The sequence below is a fragment of the Phodopus roborovskii genome, unplaced genomic scaffold (assembly GCF_943737965.1).
Source record: "Phodopus roborovskii unplaced genomic scaffold, PHOROB, whole genome shotgun sequence".
Taxonomy (NCBI): domain Eukaryota; kingdom Metazoa; phylum Chordata; class Mammalia; order Rodentia; family Cricetidae; genus Phodopus; species Phodopus roborovskii.
This window is the reverse complement of record NW_026126407.1, coordinates 8,869,494-8,887,920: the sequence shown is the minus strand read 5'-3', so window position 1 is coordinate 8,887,920 and position 18,427 is coordinate 8,869,494. Positions and strand designations below refer to the sequence as shown.

The 18,427-nt window shown below is 50.9% G+C and overlaps 1 protein-coding gene across 1 annotated transcript; it reads left to right on the top strand.

The window, feature by feature from the left end:
- The first annotated feature begins 1,430 nt into the window (after window positions 1-1,430).
- Camkk1 (calcium/calmodulin dependent protein kinase kinase 1) lies at window positions 1,431-16,871 on the top strand. Its single transcript, XM_051180062.1, has 15 exons — window positions 1,431-1,822; window positions 2,419-2,466; window positions 2,855-2,908; window positions 3,273-3,324; window positions 3,521-3,654; window positions 4,076-4,112; window positions 4,970-4,991; window positions 6,588-6,676; window positions 8,838-9,037; window positions 11,365-11,418; window positions 12,104-12,177; window positions 12,444-12,531; window positions 12,714-12,842; window positions 13,275-13,378; window positions 14,950-16,871. The coding sequence occupies exons 1-15, from the start codon at window positions 1,463-1,465 to the stop codon at window positions 15,020-15,022; spliced, it is 1,518 nt and encodes a 505-aa protein (XP_051036019.1). The 5' UTR covers window positions 1,431-1,462; the 3' UTR covers window positions 15,023-16,871.
- The last annotated feature ends 1,556 nt before the right edge of the window (window positions 16,872-18,427 follow it).

Below are 18,427 nucleotides of genomic sequence, written 5' to 3'. Positions count from 1 at the left end.
CACTCAGCACATGTGGCCCCAAGCAGAGGCTCTGACCCTTGCCCTGTTACAATCTACCTCCAAGTCTGATGGGTAGCTAGGGCAGCTAGGGAGTCATAGCATCCACAGTACAGCGGGGAAACCTGGCTTGCCCCAGACCTGTGGTAGCTTGGTGGCTTCTCTACCAGTGGCTAGGGCATTTCAGCCAGCCCTACCACCTCGATAGCATTTACAGTCATGGATGGAGAGCCAAAGGTAGAATGAACATGGCACCTTTGGGACCTGTGTTCTCTGAGTTGCAGTCAGGATAGAGGAAGTCACCAACAGACCGGAAGGGCAGGGGTTCAGGAGTCCACTTACTTCCTCTTCTGAGAAGATGCAGAGTGAGGCCCAGGAGGGAGCATTGGGTGGAGGCGGTGCCAGAATGTGGGTTGTGGCAGAGATGGTTGTCCTGGTCTGAGAGTAAGTCCGGATTCACCTGGGGCCAATGTGTAGCTAAGGGTCATGGCTGAAGTGAGGGGTGGGCCTGAGGCTAGGGGTTGACTTGAGGTTCAAGCCATGGCTGCTGCTAGGTTTTTGTTTTTGGTTTTGGTTTTTTTTTTTTGTTTTGTTTTGTTTTTTGTTTTTTGTTTTTTTAGCTGTTTGGGGACATAGATTGCATTAGGTACAAGGTGTGTGTAAAGCCAGACCCCGGAGTACCTCAGCCTCAGCAGAGCAGCCGTAAGGGACATTCTGTCACATTGACATGCTGTAAGAAAAAGCAGGAGGAATACAGAAGCTGCACTGGTGTCTCGTGTGTCAGACTGGCCCCTAGTGTACTTTCCTCTGGCTGGACACTCTCCTGGGGCAAGGGGGTGAATGATCAGATTTGCCTTGGGGTCTTGAAAATAATGAGAGGAGGTGACAGAGGTCTGAGACCTCAGGAAATGCTTTTGAAACAGTGAGAGGGACTAGAGTGAAGGTCTGGGACATCCGGGAGGCATTCCTGAAGGAGGTGTCTGGGCCTGCAGCTCCGATGCCCAGCCTGCTTCTGGGGGGGGCGGTGTACTGTAAAGCTCTGCCAGCAAGTGTGGTGACTGGTGAGCCACTGGGCTGCCTGTATGGCTGGGGCTGAACGACCTGGGACTCTGTGCCTTAGTGTGGCTAGGCATCCAGGTCTGCCACATCTACCCGTCCTGACTGCAGAATGTTTTATTGCACTTCTCTGTGAAGCCATCAAGGCAGAAGTGACTGTATCTGTTTTACAGACAAGGGCACTGGGGGATAGAGGGCTGGCATGCAGCTGAGACAGGTGAGCTACTAGGAAGCTCTGGGTTTATGTGCTGGCAAACCAGGCCAAGGGAACAACTGGGAGGTAGATCTATAGCACTGGGCTACAGTGGGAAGAGGGTATCGGCCTAATCCACATACCTGGCCAGGAGTGACACTCTCTCCTCTCTCACGTTCCCAGCAAGGTTATACAGAGGATCCACTGACTGAAGTGATGGAGAGTGGCCCGGCCGTCTGCTGCCAGGATCCTCGGGCAGAGCTGGTAGATCGGGTGGCAGCCATCAATGTGGCCCACTTAGAAGAGGCAGATGAGGGCCCAGAGCCTTCCAGGAATGGTGTGGACCCTCCACCCCGGGCCAGAGCTGCCTCTGTGATCCCTGGAAGTGCTTCAAGACCCATGCCAGTGCGGCCCAGCCTCTCAGCTAGAAAGTTCTCCCTGCAGGAGCGGCCAGCTGGAAGCTGTCTAGAGACCCAGGCTGGGCCTTACTCCACAGGACCTGCCACTCACATCTCTCCTCGAGCCTGGCGGAGACCCACCATCGAGTCCCACCATGTGGCTATCTCAGACACAGAGGTTGGTGAGATGGAGTTAGGTAGGAGTTGTTCATGGGCCTGCCAGAAAAGCCTGAGGTTTTTCTCCCCACCATCTGTCCCATATACTTGGCTTTCTTTGGTTTGCATACTTTGAGAGCTGAGAAGCTCACTACCCATCAGCAGGGCTTCTTCCTCTCCAGGGAAGGGCCATCTGAAGCAATAGCTACCTCCTGCCTTCTTCCCACCATCTTGCTCCTAAGCAGCTTTCTTAGAGCTTTGGAAATAGATCATGTACATCCCTGCATCATCCCGAGCTTGAGCCAGGAACCATAATCCTGCCTCCAAAAGTGCTCTGACTTAAAAGCCAGTGTGCTTCCAGTTTCTGGTCCTTCATGAGCTTGGCTTTGGATGTGAACTTGGGTAGTTGATGGGAGCAAGGCATAGCTAGGGCTTCACCCTTCATATTCTCACATATTTCCTCAGGCTTCTTGTCTCTTATGGTGTCGATGGCTACCCTCCAGTCTTCCCTGATCCAAACTCAAAAGACTGATGAGAGACTGGGCCCTGAGCAGTCTCCCAAGTTGGGAGCACTGTTGTATCTGAATGAACTGTCCTTGATGCTCCCCTTTCCCCTAGGACTGTGTGCAACTGAACCAGTACAAGCTGCAGAGCGAGATTGGCAAGGTAGGACCTGGGCAGGATAGGGGTGGGGCTGTAGATAGATCTCTGGGCATCTTTCTTTCCCTCTGAAGGGACTGGGGAGCAGAGCCAAGAACACCTAGACTGTTTGGGAGATCACCAAAGGCGGAGATAACGCCTGACTCCCAGGGTTCTCAATGGAGATTAGGGGAAACAAGAGACTTCGTAGAGTTGTGAGGCAGGGGTAGTTTCCAGGGCATTGGGGTCCCTTCCTCATTTCTCGGAAATGTGAACCCAAGAGCCAGGTGGTAGGAGACAGGCTGGGATTGGGGTGCAAAGGCTGGGACCAGAGCTGTTAGGCCTGCCATTTCCTGAGCTGGACCCAGAGAGAAGCTGACTCTGTTTTGTGGGACTGACCAGTGGCTGTCTGCAGGGTGCCTACGGTGTGGTGAGGCTGGCCTACAACGAAAGTGAAGATAGACACTATGTGAGTCTGGGGCTGGGAAAGGGTGTTGCCCAGGTAGGCCCCAGAAGCCTGGGTAGTAGGCAGCTGTGCTGGGGAAAGGGGCTAGGACTTCCTCTTATTGGGGAGATTCCTATTCCTGGGGTGTGCTAAGGGAATGAGCTTCCTGTTCCTTGGGGGTATGCAAGCAGAGGCTGGCTTCCTCTGAAGGGAGAACAGGGGCGAAGGCCTAGACTCAGCTGTGGCATAGCAGACAAAGTCCTGGCCACATGCTCATTGCCAGTGGCACCTGTCGGTGTGCCCATCTGGACTACAGCCCTCTCATATAATCAGCCTTTCCTAGCCCCTGAAGGCTGCACATGTGATACTTCGGTTCCTTTCTCCATAGGCGATGAAAGTCCTTTCCAAAAAGAAGTTACTGAAGCAGTATGGCTTTCCTCGTATGTATGCCTTGTCCTTGGGAGCTGCAGTGCTGGAGGCAGGGGCAGAGGAGGAGGGAACAGGGGGTGGGGATGGAGGGTGGGAAACAGAGCAAAGGGCCTGGGAATGGACTAGCCTTGGGGAGCTGGAATGAGGTCTCAGGCTCATGAGGGTCTTTCTCCTGGACCAGTGCCTTCACTTATGTTTTGGTCACAGGCCGTCCTCCCCCCAGAGGGTCTCAAGCCACCCAGGGAGGGCCAGCCAAACAGCTGCTGCCGCTGGAGCGTGTATACCAGGAGATTGCCATCCTAAAAAAGCTGGACCACGTGAACGTAGTCAAATTGATTGAGGTAGGAGGGATGGCAAGGGTACTGGAGCCTGGTGGGTGGGAGGGTGGGGCGGATGCTCAGCCTACCAGGGCCTAGGGAGCAGGAATGGGGGAGTCCCTGGAGACAGACCAGCCTTGTGGGTATCAGAGGCTGTTCAAACTGGTCTGTGGTGTTCTTGCTGAGGGTGAGGGACAGTCCTGGAGGTAACCATGAACCCCTTCTCCATCATGGGGGAAGAAGGACCCAGTGTTATATGGAAGGCTGTGGGTGAGTGGGCGCCTGTCAGTGATCCTGAGGCCCCTCTGTCCGTACCTGTACAGTTCGTGCTCTGTGTCCAGGGTGGCTGCAGGACACAGTAGGGATCTTGGTTGGGAAAGGACAGGAGGCCTGGGTTCCCCAACCCCATTCCTCCTCAAGCCTTGTGTCTGCTCCTTCTGACCAGGTCCTGGATGACCCTGCTGAGGACAATCTCTATTTGGGTGAGTAACCTTGCTCATCCTCACAGCAGCTCACCACAGGCTGGTCCCAGTGAGGGCTCCCCAGGGACACACAGGATGTGCAGGTGGCCATACCCATGCACTGACCTCCTAGACTCTCAAGCTCTGGATTCCCTTGTGCAGCACTACAGAAGGAGACTTAGATCAGTCAGATAGAGTGGCTATCCCGAGCCCCACTCACTGCCCAGACCCAGCCCCAGTCAGTGTGGTTCTGCACTCTGTAGGTACAAGAAGCTGGCAGAGTCATGAGCTTGGGGACCCTGCCTCAGTTTTCTCACTTATAAAATGGGGTAATAGGGTTGGGAGTGTAACTCGGTGACAGAATCCTTGCCCAGCATGCTTAGAGAACTGGACTCAATACCCAGCCCTTCAAAATATGGTAGTTAACAATAAAAAATAAGGGTGGTATGTATCTCATAGGGCCAATGTCAGGAAATGAATACACTTGTAAATATCCTTATTAATATGAATGTTATTATTTAAGTTCCTTACCCTGGAGGAGGTTTGGAGAAATGGGTTAGGAGGGATGAGGTGATGCTATGATTGCCCAGCATGAACAAGACTCTGTGTTTCTGTTCATCACAGAGGGGGGCAGGGCCGGAGAGCTGGCTTAGGCATCAAGAGTGTAGGGACATGTGTGCCCCTTCTCAAGCCTCAGGTCCTCCCTGGGGAAGGGGTCCACGCTGACAGTCTCACATAGCACCTGAGGATCAGGCAGGCCCACTGCCAGCCCACTCCCGTCCGTCCTGTCCCCCTGCCCCTCTCCAGAACAGGGTGGGACCTTGACACTGGTGGTCCTGAAGCCTTACAACACCTTCCCTTCTCTTCTTTTCTTTCAGTGTTTGACCTCCTGAGAAAGGGGTGAGTTCCCCCTCCCAGTCAGGCAGGTCATTTCTAATCCAGGTCTCCCTATCCTCCCCTTTGTCTTCCTGCCCAGGGGCCAGCTAGTGTAAGAGAAAGCAGAGCTGTGCACCTGCCCTCGGGAACTCTTGCCTCAGGGGTAAATAAGAGACCTGGGACTACTCCGTAAAGGCTGATGGGGGCTGTGGAGGCTGGGGGAGTTAGGCTGGGGGAGGGATGGGCTTTGAGTCAGACCTTGAAAAACTAGGAAGATATTTGGATGGAAGTGGAGGAAAGAATGTTCCCAGGCCAAAGTGTAGATACATGATACAATTCATACTTGTATTTAAATCATCAAGGATTCTTAGTTTTACTATTAACTCATGACTATGGGAGGGAAAAGCCAAGAATCAGAGAAGGGAAGTAGCCTGCCCAAGGTCACACAGCAAGTTGTTGCTGAAGCCTGGTGTTCTAACACTGTCTGTTTGCCCTGTTTGATCTATCAGAACATTTGCAGAGCAGCTGACATAGACTAGTGGGCACAGGACCCAAACCCCCCACTGCCAATCCTCGAATGAAGGCTGTGAACTATGCCTTTGCTGGTGCTTTCCTGAAAGGCTATTTAAAAACAAAAGCAACAGCAACAAAACAACCTGCATTCGAAACAAGAAGTAGGGACTAAGCCTGTAGCTGAGTTGGTAGAGTCCCTAGCATGTGCCAAGCCAGGGGTCCAGTCCCTAGCACTGCATAAAACCAAGGATGGCAGCTAACACCTGCTATCAGGAACTGGAGGTGGGAGGATCAGAAGTTCAAGGTCCTCCTTTGCTACATAGTGAATTCCAGGCCAGCCTAGGCTACATGAGACCGACCCTGTTTCAAAACAACAAGTATATGGTTATTTTGTTTTGTTTTGTTTTTTTGAGACAGAACCTCACTATTTAGACTTGACTGAATTTGAACTCATGGGTGATCCCTCTGTTACCTGCCTCTGAAGGTAACAGGCACTTGCCAAAACACTAGGCTGTTTTTGTTTGTTTGTTAATTGTTTTGTTTTGAGACAAGGTTTCACTGGCTGCCTAGAACTGCTGTGTAAACAAGGCTGGCCTCCAAGTCAGAGAGCTCCTCCTGCCTGTGCCTTCTGAATGCTGGGGTTAAAGGTATGCACTGCCACACTAGGTTTAAAAAATAAAAGTTTATATTGTTGTCCATATCTGTGACTGATAATCTAGAACAATATATAGATCTTTTTTACATGCTGTACATTCTGAAACATTCTATTTCAATAGAAAAAGGAAAAGCAGACCCTACCTGATAGATTTCATGACTTTTGGTCCTGGGTCCACCATTGACTTCAGTAGCACCTTTGTAATTATTTGGTTAAACTTAATTCTTGCGAGATCTACTAGCCATTGGAAATAGAGAAAAAACTGCCTTGAAGATATGATTGAAAGGGGATGATTGGTCATAACTTTTTGACATATGGGAGAAACTATCTATTGTCTTGAGATCTCTGAACCCATGAGCACCAGGTTCACTGGAGGGCCTCTGTTCCCCACTCCCTGCAGCCATCTCTACTCCTGATTCTGCATAACAGCCTTCCTCCCTCCTTCCCCACAGGCCGGTCATGGAAGTGCCCTGCGACAAGCCCTTCTCGGAGGAGCAAGCTCGCCTCTACCTGAGGGACATCATCCTGGGCCTTGAGTATTGTGAGTTAGACTGCCTGCCCACTGGGATTGGAGCTAGAGGATTTAGAGCAGGCTGTGATCATGCTAAACAGCCCTTCCTGTCACTCAGCGCTGATTTACCAATCAGCTTTAGTGGAGATGGAGGCGGGGAGGGATGGGCGGAGCCATAACAGACTTCATTGGGCATGCGCTAGGTCCTTCGCTGTGTATTGCATTCACCACTGTGTGTCTCTGGATGTTGTGGGTCGGTCTTTTCTGCTGGATTCTATCCCATGCTTCCCTTCTCCGCAGGGCGTCAGGAGATGTGGCGTGGACATTTGTGTCCCGCCTCTTAGGGAAGTGTGTATTCTGGAGTGATACCTGTGGTGATGGTAGGGTGGCTTTAGCTGTGAGGAGTCCTAAGGCAAGAAAAGAGCTCAGTGGCGCTAGCTTCTGTGCTACAAGTACATTCATTTATTCATTTATTTCATTCATTCACTTCACTCAATTATGTACACCTACCTGAGCCACACAGATGATGGTCTAGGACCTAGGGAGCTCTGCCCAGGAGTGGCAGGTAGGGAGGCACAGGGGTAGGGGCAGGCTTTCTGAAAGAGGCCACAAAGTGTGGGATTTCTCCAGCCCGCTTTGAGGGCTGATGGTGGGAGAGCCAGTCAGGCAGAGGCAAGAGAGGCTTCCGGCTGTATTGTTTGAAGATTGGAGCTCAGTCTGGATGGTATGTACAAGAGGCAGGGTCTAGTGGCTAGTGAACAATGGTCTGGACAGAGTTCAGGACTGGAAACACCTCCGAGGAAGACTTTCTGACTAAATCCAGTCCATATTGTGAGGCCCTGAGGGCTCTAAGCAGAGGAAGGCCTGACAGGATTTGCTTCTTAGAAAGCTCTGTCTGGCAGCTGTGTGGTGGCTGGATAGGGTGTGAGAGGCAGCCAGCTGGCCAGGGGCAGGCTATTTCCACAGCTCCAGTGACAGATGGTGAGGTCGGGATTAAGGCAGTAGCAATGGGTTGTGAAGGAGGTGGGGTGGCCAGTTGGTGATTGACTGGTCTAGGAAGAGGAAGGCCCTCAGAAACCTAGGGTTCTGGCCCGAGTTGGGGGATGGAGGTGCTGTCCATCTCTAACGTCTTAGCTGGACTTGCTGTGAGCAAATTCTCCCTCCCTAGGTGAGGTGTGATCTACCGTGAGTGACATAGGCATCTTTATACTTCTCACTTAAAAAAAAAAAAAGACACTTGCCGGGTGTTGGTGGCACATGCCCTTAATCCCAGCCCCAGCACTCGGGAGACAGAGGTAGGCTGATCTCTGTGAGTTTGAGGCCAGCCTGGTCTACAGAGTGAGTTCCAGGACAGGCTCCAAAGCTACAGAGAAACCCTGTCTTGAAAAAACAAAACAACAACAACAAAAAAAAGATATGAGATGCAACACACAGGCACACACACATGTGCACAGCACATGTGCACTTGAGCACATTTTTCTTTCTTTTTAACTTAGGAGTCATATGTAGCCAATAGTCTGGCCTCCAACTCCTTATCTGTTGCAGCCTTTAAGTACCTCAGAGTGTGATGGATGACAGTGTGTACCACTAAATTCAGCTTGGATTATTTTCTCCTTGGGCTCCCATGGCTGCTTGCTCCAAGGCCGAGAGCAGGAGCTGAGGTGGTCTTTAGGATCAGGAAACAACAGGGGGAAAACATGGGATTTCTTTCTTTCCTTTTCTTTTTTGAGACAGGGTCTTGCTATATAGCCCAGGCTGGTCTAGAATTTGCAATCCTCCTGTCTCAGCTGAGATTATAGATATATATCACTCTACCTGACTAGAACAAGAGTTTTCTGTTTTGCTGGTGATAGGGATTGTAGACAGATGCCAAGTTCTGATATTGAGATGTAGATTGATGATATTGTTATCTGTTGGACATCCTCAAAGCATACAGAGCCCGAGTTTCCTCTGACTTCCCTCCTCAGCGGGAAGTGTGTTGTTTGGAGTCCAAAGACTTCCAAGATTCCGCTCAACATCTTCGCTTGCATAATGGAGCAGGTGGCCCCATTGTCATCTTCTGAGGTTCTATCATAACAAGAGTGGGCGTGGGCTGGGATGCAACAGCTTGCTTCCTAGGCTAGGTAAAGGCAGGTGAGGGGCCCTGGGCAGCGATCCCCCAGGCTTGCATATCATCTGCCTTTCTCTGCAGTACACTGCCAGAAGATCGTCCACAGGGACATCAAGCCGTCCAATCTACTCCTTGGGGACGATGGGCATGTGAAGATTGCCGACTTCGGGGTCAGCAACCAGTTCGAGGGGAATGATGCTCAGCTGTCCAGCACAGCAGGGACCCCGGCATTCATGGCCCCTGAGGCCATTTCTGATTCTGGCCAGAGCTTCAGTGGGAAGGTGACTCTCAGGGCCTGACTAGGTTGGGGTTCAGGTAGAGAGACAGAACAGCTTGCAGTGGGAGGGCACTTTGCAAGCTGAGGGTTCTAGGCTTCTTTTATTTGGATAACTGCATGATTGCCTCTTCCCTGGAACCCAACTGTGACTCCTCTCATTTCCTAGCAAATGGTTCCAATCTCGCTTGTATCTGTTAATGCTGATGGTCTGTGTGGGGCTCTGTGCTGGACTGTGGGACAGGAAGAACCAAAATAGTCACATTCACATCGTTCTGCATGGTGATGAGGGCTACAAGTCACGATCTGAGGAAGGTGGAGGCTTCCTCAGGTCCTGGACATGACAGGGTCTAGTCAGGGTCATGAAAAAAGAGAATTTGAGGCAGAAGATTGAGAGACATAGGGCTGGGTGGGGTTAGACTCTCATGTGACCAACGGTATGAATGCAGCCCAACACCAAGATGTAAGCTTAACTTACAACGATGTGTGTGTATGTGTGCGCCTGGGTTTGTAATTTGGTTGCACGGTGTTCTAGTGTCATTATTGTAGATGTGCTACAGTGTCAACCATGCCTGTGCCTGGTTTATAGACTTTGAACTTCTTTTGTTGTTGTTGTTGTTGCCTTTTGTTTTGTTTTTGTTTGTTTGTTTTTGTTTTTGGAGACAGGGTTTCTCTGTGACTTTGGAGGCTGTCCTGGAATTAGCTCTTGTAGACCAGGCTGGCCTGGAACTTAAAGAGATCTGTCAGCTTCTGCCTCCCGAGTGCTGGAATTAAAGGCGTGTGACACCAATGCCCAACTTGTGTGTGTGTGTGTGTGTGTTGTGCTGGGGTTCATTTCCCAACTCTAAAACAAAAAGGATTTTTATTTTTGTTATAATTCTAAATTCATTGAAAGGTTACAATAGCATAAAGGAACACCGTGTAACTTATAAGGTCAATAATGTTGTGAGTGTTTGGCTTGCATGTATGTCAGTGTGTGTCTGGTGCCAGCAGAGGCCAGAAAGGGCATTGAATCCCCTGGAAATGGAGTGACAGAGAACTGTGAACCACCATGTAGGTGCTGGGAACTGAACCTACGTCTTCTGGAAGAGCAACCAGTGCTCTTAAGCACTGAGCCATCTCTCCATCCCCCATGTAACTTTTTACCCAGATTCATCTGCTTTGTCAATAAGCTTTTTCATTGTCTTTATGTTTCTGTATATTCCTATTACATTCAGAACCATTCAAAAATTTACTTGGAGAGAGTGTTTTCTGTTTATCATTATGTACTTTAGTGGCTTTCCTAAGAGGGAGGACATTCTTTTATATAATCTCAGTACAATGACCAAAGGCAGGAGTTTATCAGTGATGAGACTGTTCTATAACACATTGCACACATCTAAATTATTATGATGTCGTATTGAAATGTTACCAGCTTGCCTAGTGGGTTTTTTTTTTTTTTTTCTTTCCAGATCCTAGAGAATATCCATCAGGCTGGTTTGTCACATCTCCTCTGATTGGAGGAGTTCCCCCTCCCTTTTCTGGAATAAGGGGTGGGGACAGGGCTCACATATCCCAGGCTGTGCTAGAACTTTCTGTGTAGCTGAAAATCATTCTCCAGCAGCTTCTTCCCTCGTGTTGGCTTACAGATAGGCTATCCTGTGTTCTTCCCACCCTCCAGCTTCTTGGCCTCTTTCTGTTATTCTGACCTTGATGTTTTGAAAAGCAGCCTGATGTCCTGTAGTTTACACTTGTCTAGTGTTCCCTGGTTGGATTTTAATGATGATGGTGGTGGTGATGATGATGATAATGATGATAGTGATGGTTGTCTATGTCAGGGGCTGCACACATGAGGAGCCTATGGGGAGCCCCACGTGGGCCTAAGAGGAGTTGTAAGTGGGCATGGGCATAGGGTGGGGCAGGGGTTGCCTCTGGCATTGGAAATAGTTGCACAGTAGCTGAAATGAGAACCTCTTGAAACCAGAGCTAGTTATTGAGTGTTAGTTCAATACATACTGCTATTTTGGGAGTACATCTGTGTCATGGAGGCAGCAGATGACCGAATGGATTGAAATGTGGCTTGGAACCTGCTGAGTTAGAAACAGTGTCTGTTTTGGGCTTGTCCCTAGAAAGTCTACAATCCCTGCTCATCCTTGTGATATCCCACCCCCACCCCCAGTGCTCAGCACAGGGCCCAGCATAGAGCAAGCTCCCTGAGGAGTGTTCGTTGATAAATGCCTGCCTGGGGAAGGAGGGTCCCTGTAGGGCTCTTCTATAGCCTGGTAAAGCTGGGTGGGGATGGGGAGGACTTGAGGTGGTGGAGGCGCCATGTTTACTGAGCTTGTTTCTTTCTAGGCCTTGGATGTATGGGCCACTGGGGTCACCTTGTATTGCTTTGTCTATGGGAAGGTGAGTCCTGAGGAGCCTACAGAACTGACTCTCACTGGACCCAAGGAGCCAGGAGACTGACAGATGCAGAACACTCTTTTGTGTCCCTAGACAAAATGGCTTTTGAAAAAGCCCACCTAGACCAGGAAGGCTGAGGGAGGAGAGGCCTTTATTTCTCCATCTCCCCTTGGGGGTGGGGTGGGGATTGGTACGGAGTCCTGGGACAGCACATAAGAGGAGGTAACAGAGGTGCTGCCTCCTCTCTCCAGCCAGTGAGCCCTGTCCTTCTCTCTCTTGATGCCATTCATTCAGTCATCCACTCAATCATTTGTTCAAATTGTTGGATCTTGGGGACCTCTAACGCTGATGTGCCCAAGATTCCTGCCCACAGGTGCTTTGGCTCTGGTGATCACACTTAAGAAGGTGGGGGCATCTCAGTGAACAGGTCCCCACACACCAGACCCTGCCTGGGAGAGTGAAGGCTTTGCTGCAGGCAGCTTTAGTGCTGGTGGCAGATGCAGCCAGCTCGTTCTCTAGTGACTCATCTGCTCAGTTACATTTGCTGAGCCCTTGCTGAGCCCTGAGCAAGTTAGATGGGGCCCTTTCCCATCTGCTGGGCTGGGGGTGGGGTATAAGCTGCCTCCCGCCCCTGGCCGCCTGAGGTGTGGATCAAGGCCTACATCCTGTCCGTCTCTCCTTCCCACAGTGCCCATTCATTGATGAGTACATCCTGGCCCTTCACAGGAAGATCAAGAATGAGGCCGTGGTGTTCCCTGAGGAGTGAGTTAGCCATGCAGGGGACCATGGAAGCGCTCACTCCGGGGGAGGGTATCTGAACTTTAACAGAGCACTGGCCCTGTTAGGTTCCGTTTTAGCCTTCAGAGTTAGAGTGGGAGTGTTGATCCCTGTGAGGGGTCAGAGCAGATTGAGGGCCTCTTGTCTTTCCATTTGAGGAATGAAGTTAGGGTTATTCCTGGTCCCAAGGAGGGGAGAAAGGGACCCTCATCGGTGGTGGCATCCTCATCTCTTGCCTTCCCTCTTCCTAGGCCAGAGGTCAGTGAGGAGCTCAAGGATCTGATCCTGAAGATGCTAGACAAGAATCCTGAAACAAGAATCGGGGTGTCCGATATCAAGGTGAGTCTAGGCCAAGGTCCCAGTGCCCCTTCCGGAGGGACCTACACTGGGACATACGTGTTGGGTTTGGGTTTGAGGGTTAAGGAGTCCTTCAAGGTCAATGCTAGGGAGCCCGGGCACCTTTGCTGGTTATGTCTGTATGCCTATGTCCCTGATACCTTCCCATCTCCTGGGCTCTACAGTTACACCCGTGGGTGACTAAGCATGGAGAGGAACCCCTCCCTTCAGAGGAGGAGCACTGCAGTGTGGTGGAGGTGACTGAGGAGGAGGTGAAGAACTCAGTCAAGCTCATCCCCAGCTGGACCACTGTGGTAAGAGAGTGAGGGGCAGGGAGGGCTCTGGTGTCTTAGAAGCGTGTGGCTACTGCCTGGGACTTGCTCTGCTCCTGGCCTTTGTGGGGAAAATGGGGCATCAGGTCAGTCAGCCATGGTCCGGGGGCCATGGAAGCCCAGCTCTATTAGAGTGTAATGGAGAAAGGTCACCCCATTCAATGGTGGCAGAGACCTGCGGCTTGGTGAGGGCCATGGCAGGAAGAAGCAATTCTTTCATTCATGCATTCTGTGAACAGTTGCTCTTCCCTAGGTACCACACTGGTGCCTAGGCATGACGGTGAAAGGCCTGGAGACCTGGTTCAAGGCCCCCACTAGGCAGTTAGACCACACCCTGCCCTCAGAAGCCACCAGCTTGCCTATGCTGGGTCTGGGTGTTCAGGCTTGTTCTCCGTACTGACTTTTGCTCCCCAGATCCTGGTCAAGTCCATGCTGAGAAAGCGCTCCTTTGGGAACCCATTCGAGCCCCAAGCACGCAGGGAAGAAAGATCCATGTCTGCACCGGGAAATTTACTGATGTAAGTTCGGTGGGTTGATGCCTGTGGGTGTGTCCCTGGGTTGAGGTGTGGCACCGAGGCAGAACCCTGACTTGTATTAGTGTGAGGCTGTCCCATAAACCTGGGAATATAGCTAAGTTTCAGAGCAGGTCCCATTTGCACCCCCTCCAGGCCCAGTGTCCTTCACGCACACACTGAAGGGAAGTTCTTTTGGAAGCCTGCTGTGGTGATGCTCTCCTACTGGGTCCAGCACAGCTCTCTGGCTTCCAATCTGCTTTCCTCAGCCCTTACTAATCAAAAGTCTGCAGACAGATCAGGTCTGCTCCTTACCGAAGGTTAGTGTCCATGGACAAATGGCCCACTCTGTCCACTTTCCCTGTCCCCAAGGGGTCATGTTATCCACAACCAGCACTTAGTGAATGTTTGTTCTGTGAGTCCATGTGGGCAGGCTAGCTGACCCTGCTTGCTAAGGGGTCCCTACTTTGAACCATATGTATGGGTTCCCCACTTTGTGGGAGAAGCCAGAAAAGCAGTTCTCTGAACATAGAGTCTGGCTCCCAGCTTTTCTGCTTTGTAAAATTCACTTGCCACACAGACCTTCAGCGAGAACTGGGAGGCTTTGTGTACCAGAACATCATGGTCCTAGGGCAGTTGGGCACCTCTCTGGGCTGTGAAGGGAGCTCCAGGGAGAAGGGCTGTACTTTTGGTTTGCCCTGTGGTAAGGGCACTTTCCAGCGAGGTGAGCATGGATCCTGAACAGGTGCTCTTGGGCCTGCCCTTACGGGGAGTGGTCTCACAGCACTACAAATTTCCCAACTCTTCTTGAGGTAGTTGATGGAGGGTGGGTGGCGACTGATGCTGGAGTTTTGCCTGATGGATCATATAGAATTTGACAAAGTGGGACAGATCTGAGCGGGAAAGGGAGTCTGTTAATGATTATGTAGGGACAACAATCTGAATCACGATTGTGCAGTAAACCGAATATCAGGCCACTCCCGCTCAGTACCTGTATCTCGGCGCCCCCTGGTGGTAGAATGAAGCAGGCACCACTTAAGGACAGGTCCAATTTCCAGTTTGTTCCCTGGAACCGCACAGCAAAAACAAGGATAAAATACGTTTTAATCTCATCAAGGACTGTGGGGCCCTTGGTAGACCCCAGTTTTCACATTTTTTTCTAGTCCAGTCCCATGAGGTTGATCCTTGACTGGATATTTTTAAAGCCAAGGGTGGCAGTGGGGGATGCATCATGAGATTCAGGAATCCGTTGAGTAATAGAATTCCAACACTGATGGTAACTGTACCCGCTGGGTCCAGTCAAGGTCAATATGGAAGTCCTTTGACTTGGCTGGTCCTCCTGGGATAGCAGGAAGTCATCTGGGTCAGATCATGAGAGTTTAGTTTTCGTCACAGAGCAGTTGTAAGTTGGGGCTGGGGTCGGGGGAACTAGTGGGAAAGACTGCCATGATGGAAGAGATCCTAGGGGGCCCTGGTATAGGTGGGCAGTGAAAGCCATCCATGTGTGGGTGTGTGGGAGAATCCCTGCGTACACACTCTGACTCCTGAGACCCTGCTGCCCTTGTGTTTCCTAACAGGAAAGAAGGATGTGGAGAAGGGGGCAAAAGCCCAGAGCTTCCCGGAGTCCAGGAAGACGAGGCTGCATCCTGAGCCCCTGCATGTGCCCAGGGCCATTGGCAGCATGCTCGCTCATTCCGCGCCCCCAGAGGCCCACCGCCCTCATGCAATAGTTGCCCCTGCAGGCAGGGGGCTGGGGACTTCGGCCCCTCTCCTGGCCCCTCCCCCATTGTGCTGCATGACCTGCGCACAGGCACATCCATGGACAGGACTGGAATGTGTATCATATGGGGCTTGAGGTCCCTGGTTCTCTCTGTTCTGATCCATCTTGTGGGGAAGCCTGGGGCCCACAGAATATTAGAAACCCTACCCAACTGGCTGGTGAGGCCCAGGGCAGAAGGCAAAAGACCAAAATGGCAGATGGAGGCCTAGTGGGCTGCATCTCAGAGAACTCCCATAGTGTGCTAGGTGGGCCTGCCGGGCTGCCACGCCACAAGGAAGGACGGTTACCTCACCTCTGTGTGGAAGGTGCTGAGCGCTACTCTGCTCAGATCTCTAGCATGGATGCTACAAATAGTGGCATGTGCCTGGGAGAGGACTGATATTGGGAAATTCAGATTCCTCTTTTGTTGTCTTTTACCTGAAGGCTGGGGTGGGAGCAGCTGTTGTGGGGAACATCTTCCTCCAGCTTTGGGTAGTTCCTGAAACATTATTTGGAAGTCACATGGACCTGACATTCATGGATTGTATTTTATACTCGGCACTAGCCGGAAAAAGGGCTGAACTGAATCCAGCTCAGAGCATAGGCCTGAGCCTGGAGCAGCACGCCTTCCCTGCCTACCTCCCTTCTTCCCGTATGGACCTCCAGAGCCAGGGTTGCAGAAGAGACACCAGGAGTGACACTGAGGGCCATGGGCTCTCAGAACTGTGGCCCTGCAGATGTGGAAATAACTGGGATTCAGTCTCTGCCCCTACACTGGCTTACACATCACAAGCCAATGATGAAGGAAAAACTGCCCAGATGGGAGGCCCAGCCAGATGAGGGACCCTACAGGATGCAGGCAGGTGGCCCTTCTGCAAGTTGCTTCAGCACAGGTCATCAGTCAGCCCATGCAGGGCAAAACAATTGGGACACACATGTGGACAGTGCCCTTCGGGAGCAAGTGTCAGCTCTCTGGATTCTGTGGTTGTCTGGCTATTCTAATGTTTACTGACAATGCTCAGAGATTAGTCCCCAAAGGGGGATGAGCAGGACTCAGGTACCCACCCCCCCTGCCCCAAAAGCATTCCACAAGGAGATCCCAGCTGCCCAAATGGGTTTCAGAATGCAGGAGGGCTAGACTAGAAAAGAGGGAGGCTGGGTTGGAACACTGAGTTCCATTGCATCTCTGTGCCAATGGGTGTACATTGCGCCTTCATGTGCACATGTGTGTGCGTGCCCATCTGCTGTACACAGCACACTTGCATGTCTCGTACTGGCACATGCATCTGTAATATAGTTTCTACATCGACTTAAGCCTAGGAGCAGAGGGTAGCCCATTGTCAATAGGCTCCCATTTCAACCCAGCTCCTCTGTACCAAGGCAGCCAGTGTAACCCAGGGCTTAAAAACAAATCAGATAAACATATCTCTAAGAATACTTTTATAGAGTGAATGAGAGGCAGTCATTAAATGGCAAGGGGTCAGGGAGCTTTGTGAATGGGACCCACCTGGGGAAAGCTTGAAAGTGGGTGGCTGGCCTCACTCCCTCCCAGCAGAGCCAGGAAGGCATGCTCACTGTCACCTGTTGTTGAGAGCTTTAGTTGGCATTGGTTTTGAATGTAGCACAAGTGGACAAACTCCATAAGAGTGTTTAAAAATCAACTTCCTAGGAAGTGAATTAAAAACAATAAAAAGTCCTTTGTAAGTTAAAAAAAAAAAAAGAAAGGCTTTGTATCTCTTCTGTGTCTTGACATGTGTGTTTTTTCTTGTCTCATCTGACTTGGCTTGATCTTCTAGAAGGCTCTGAGGCACTGCAGGGCCCTGAGTAGCATGGCAGGGTAGTAAGAGGTGGGGAGAGGAGAGATGGAAGGAAGAAGGAGGTAGAGGAAAGGTGGGGGCTCATGAGGCTAAGGAATTCCTGTCCTCTATGCAGCTTGAGTCCCAGGGCCCCTAGTTGGGAAGCTTGAGAACCAGTGGGGTGGCTGTAGGCTACACTTCCTGTCTCGTAGGGGTTCAGGAAGGCTAAGCTGGGGAGCTGGCTTGCCCAGTGTCTTCCCCATGCCTTCTTAGCCTCAGCACCAGGGCCCTCCAGGGTAGTGATATCAAGTGTCATTCTTGAGGTCAGGCAGTCCTGAGCTTGAACACAATTTGGCTACCTACCTATCTTAGCGTTTCTATGCTGTGAAGAAGCACCATGACCATGGTGACCCATAAAGGAAATTTAATTGAGGTGGTGGCTTACAGTCTACAGAGTGAGTTCCAGGACAGGCTCCAAAGCAATATAGAGAAACCCTGTCTTGAAAAAACAAAAAGCAAAGCAAAACAAAAAACAAAGAAAATATTATCAGCACTTTCATGGAGTCTTGGTGACAGTAAATTTGAGTCTTTCTTGCAAAAACCTAGCTTGTAATAAATATTCAGTGAATGAGCCCCTTATGGGGAAACCTGGGAGTTATTGCCCAGCAGGCCCTAAAGGGCTGCTCTTTGCCCATCTGTGAACTTTCAGCTGGATGAAATCAGAGTCTAAGGAGTGCTGAAGGCCAAGAAGGTGAACAAGCTAAAGGCTGGTCCAAGTTGCTGACCAGTTTTTCCGACTGAAAAATGAAGGCCCTTAATGTTTCTGGCTGCTTCCTGGTCACTACGCTCCTGTGAGGCACAGTAAGTACAAGGCCTTCTTCAGAGGGAGGATTGTGGCCAGACAAGAGTTTGTCAAATGTACACCAATAAGTGGGCTTTGTTCCCAATCCCTCCCTGTCCTTTCAGCCCTTACCTGTCACCTCACTGGTCTCTGACCCTTATCCTTACTAGCTGCCTGGTAAGAATCCCCACTCCAGTATCCAAGGCCTGCTGCTGGCTGTCTGGGTACCTGCTGACTCAGTTCTACACCCCCCCCCAGTTCATTTTCCTCTTCTCACTGTGTCATCCCTCCTGGGCATTCTCTGTTCCATACCCCCACTTCTGCCTGTCAAAGTCCATTACACTCTCAAGCAAGGTTGGTTGGGTCCCGAGAACTTCGAAAAGAATGACAGGTGGTTGATGTGATTTCCCCACGAGTAATCCTTTAAGCACACGCGCTGGTGGGACAACTGAGGCCCAGAGAAATGTGATTTAGAAAAGTACCATGTTAGAGCCCGAGTTTCTTGCTTGCTAACCCTAGGCCTTTTCACACAAGCTCCCAGAAGAACTGTGAGCCCTACATGTGCAAAGACATCTTGGAAACCCAGAGATAGAAACTACTATACCACATAGGAGAAGTGAGCCACAGTAACTGGGTCTGGCTAAAGGTTTGGGAGGCAA